The sequence below is a fragment of the Dreissena polymorpha genome, chromosome 10 (genome assembly GCF_020536995.1).
Source record: "Dreissena polymorpha isolate Duluth1 chromosome 10, UMN_Dpol_1.0, whole genome shotgun sequence".
NCBI classification, from domain to species: Eukaryota; Metazoa; Mollusca; class Bivalvia; order Myida; family Dreissenidae; genus Dreissena; species Dreissena polymorpha.
The window spans coordinates 73,719,697-73,723,354 of NC_068364.1; the positions used below are offsets into that span (position 1 = coordinate 73,719,697).

Consider the following 3,658-nt stretch of genomic DNA (forward strand, 5'->3'; position numbering starts at 1 on the left):
GCGAAACGATTGAATAAATTCTAGAGTTCTGTTGGTGTCGTTATATTTTGTGAAACTACGAGGATCGCTTATATGAAGTATAATCTCCTACTTTCATTGTTATAAAGGTTGGCCGAGTGGTCTAAAACGCAGACTTTTTACTCAAGGATTCCAGGGGTCAGTGGTTCGAGTCCTGCTGTGGGTTACCTTTTTTCTATTTTTAAATTGTATTCTTAATTTTTTACTGGAGCTTTTTAGATCCAATGTTTACATTTATCAATATAAAGCATTTAATGACAAACTTCAAAACATGCCAAAATCTGTGAAAAGGCCCCTTTAACGGATACCAATGGATTTTTATTGGTTGACGAAAACTGATTACAATCCTAGATTAAATAACTGGGGTCTTTTTGTGCAAAAACTGTCAGAAATTATGAATTTGAGACACAAGTTCGGGACCTTACGGAGAGGTGTTCGTAATATCCACGGGTTCTTTGGATAAGAAAAGTGATCCATGGCAAAAACAGTCCTTCTCAATCAACAAAATGGTGCAACACTTAGCCACAGCATCGTACGATCTTTGTATTCCTGGTTTTAATTAATATCGTATCCAACAATTATCCCAGATGCTATTGAACTAAAATTCAACTGTAAATATAAACCTGCTTTAGGACTATCGGGTGTTTTGTCAAGACATTATTTGATATTACATAATTAGTGAGATAAGACTCATTCAGTCGATGAGTTGCTATGGCCTTCATTTTGAGCAAAGCAGTTTATTTACTTAATTTTAATTGAATCCGGCCCACAATTGCCCGTATTCATGTGTCAATACTTTGCATCATTTGTCGGAATAAAACGTCTATTTATTTAGGTTGGCTGTTGTCCGTTCTACTCGTCGAGCCGTCTATTTATTGGTGAATTTCATTAATTGTAAGTGAAACTATATTGTGTTATCCATTCCAGTGCGAAATTGCAAACGCGTTACATTTCTATATTAAAACGCACTATTTAAAACATAAAACAGCGTTCATAATCTTGGAAACAGAATTTCGTGAACATGTTCTTACTCTGCTCCGTCGTATGGCTTCTTGTCGCCACTGGAACTGCGAGTGTGCAACTGAAAACTGACTTGTTTAAAAAGGTTCAATTTACGCTGTGCTTTTTGCATCTTACAGAAGCCGTGTTTGCAAAAGACAAACTACAATGCATGTTCATGTGTAAAAGCAGTTGCCAGTTTTCGATGTTCAATCAGTCGAACGGTGCATGCAATCTTTACACGGACGGTGATACCTCGCAATGTGATGATACAACAGGCGACCATCAGTATGTTTACAGGAAGGTAAGTACGCAAAATACGTGTGAATCTCTAAATGTATTAATTCACAGATCGAAGGCTGATATTTTTTATGTCCCCCACCACTATAGTGGGGGACATATTGTTTTTGCCCTGTCTGTTGGTTGGTTGGTTTGTGTCTTTGTTTGCTCCAACTTTAACATTTTGCTATAACATTTGCAATATTGAAGATAGCAACTTCATATTTTGGCATGCATGTGTATCTCATGGAGCTGCACATTTTTAGTGGTGAAAGGTCAAGGTCAAGGTCATCATTCAAGGTCAAAGGTCAAATAAATGGGTCAAAATCGCTCATTTAATGTACACTTTTTGCAATATTGAACATAGCAACTTGATATTTGGCATGCATGTGTATCTCATGGAGCTGCACATTTTGAGTGGTGAAAGGTCATGGTCAAGGTGATCCTTCAAGGTTATCCTTCAAGGTCAGATATATGGGGACATAGTGTTTCACAAACACATTGCTTGTTTATCAATTGATTGTTTACAACAACCAGTATTATGAATATATATAGTACATGCATATGACAAAAATTAGTACCAAAATTAATTCAGCAATTCAATTTAAATAAAGCGTAGTATATCAATAAAATACAATACTCATGTGAATGTACGCAGATAAGAAAATTCGACGTGAACCTTATAGTATGCAGGGTGCAGGATAAATTGGGTTCACAAGGATTAACGCACGGGCTGAACAAAATGTAAACACACCGTAAATAACTTAATGTTAGCAAATATCTCAAGTTTAAATTAATTTGAAAAGATCTTAAGTGCATTAAATACAGTGTGTCTTGCAGTTTATTCCGATATCTTAAGATTTATGTATTGATCCTTGAATTTGTCTGAAATTGGTGCGAAAATGACACGTTGCGTGCAGCAAAGCAATTTACATGAATGTTGCACCCATCGATTGTTTGAACAAGGGCTCATTAAATAAAATAATTATGGTGTATTTCACATCGCCAAAAGCAGTATTTAAAAAAAATATATGCACTAGTTGAAATTCTTAAGATTAAAAAAAGTTATTTGAAAAAAAAGATCAGGTGTGTTTACATGCATTACAGTTTCATTGTTAACCCCTAAACACTACGTGACCATGCACCATAGAAACATGAACATACAGTTCTTCAAACTGGGATCTTTTACATTAAGTGAAAAATAACTACATGTTTGGTGTTTAAGGTATCGTCAAGATATGAGTATGTTAAAACGAGATTTGGCATTAAAAACCTTGTTTACAACATATTTAAAAAAACAATATAGAAGAAATGAGGTTTATTTAAATCTGAAAATATAAAAAATAATCGCTATCAACTTTTATTTGATTTTATTATACACATATAGATTTTATGACAATTTTCAGGTGTTATTCATTTGTTAAAAATAATATAAACACTTCAGTGTTTTAAGAATATTACGGCATGGCTGTCTCCCTTCTCTCCTAGGCGACACAGACATCCATCCATGTGGTACAAAACACGACAAATATCAACTGGTATGACGCCCAGCGAGTCTGCCTCGCATCGGGTGGTCGACTTTCCGGATATACAGCCAGCACGAGCAATGATGACGTCGTCGCGAGTCTGGGAGACAATGTCTGCTGGTTAGGTGCCCGGAAGTTGAGTTCCGGATGGAGCTGGCTGTCTGGAGAATCGGTGACCGCTACCATACTTGAAGACCATTACGCGACCTGCTTAATTGTATGGTATAGCAATCCGAAGGACCCTATCCGTCTGCACGACCACCCCTGTGACGAACTTATGTCAGTCAATCAAATCCGATGCGATCTGTATTAAATTCATCGCAAATGCTAAGCGTATGTTAATGATTATTTATTATTTTTGTGCATTTTTACCTTTTTTCTTGAATTGTGCATTTTTAATTCGTTTCTAGATTTACCTTTTTACAGCTTTGTATGGATAATTTTATCTGATATGTACAAATGTGCCTTGATTTTAAACATGTTTTTGTGTTCCCTGTGTTACAAGGTAATATTCTTGGGTCAGTCACTGACAAATGCACTTGTTGAATTAGAGGAAGTGAGAAAATGGCCGTATAAAGTATTAAAAAAACTAATCACCGCACAAGTTGTACGGCCGGGTAGAGATTCTAACCCGCTATTTGTAGTGCGGCATTCTACTGGTAGAGCTAGCCGGCGCGATTGTTAATGTGTATATGAGTTTTTTTCAAAGTTGTTCACACAACTGTTATCTGAATAGTTGGTACACATTGTCCATCATTTATAACTGTGTTTTTAATTTGTGTTTTGTTCCTGTATATGTAAGCAAAAATTAGACTCGAATAAACGATTATGCTATC

General features: G+C 35.9%; 1 protein-coding gene across 1 annotated transcript; it reads left to right on the top strand.

Moving 5' to 3' along the window:
• The first annotated feature begins 864 nt into the window (after positions 1-864).
• On the top strand, positions 865-3,658 carry LOC127848922 (uncharacterized). Its single transcript, XM_052381648.1, has 2 exons — positions 865-1,321; positions 2,785-3,658. The coding sequence occupies exons 1-2, from the start codon at positions 1,040-1,042 to the stop codon at positions 3,133-3,135; spliced, it is 633 nt and encodes a 210-aa protein (XP_052237608.1). The 5' UTR covers positions 865-1,039; the 3' UTR covers positions 3,136-3,658.

Bases quoted from the DNA above. Each gene is read 5' to 3' on its own strand.
- LOC127848922 (XM_052381648.1), top strand. From the start codon at position 1,040: ATGTTCTTACTCTGCTCCGTCGTATGGCTTCTTGTCGCCACTGGAACT. The intron at 1,322-2,784 runs GTAAGTACGCAA...CTTCTCTCCTAG, and splicing joins ATCAGTATGTTTACAGGAAG to GCGACACAGACATCCATCCA.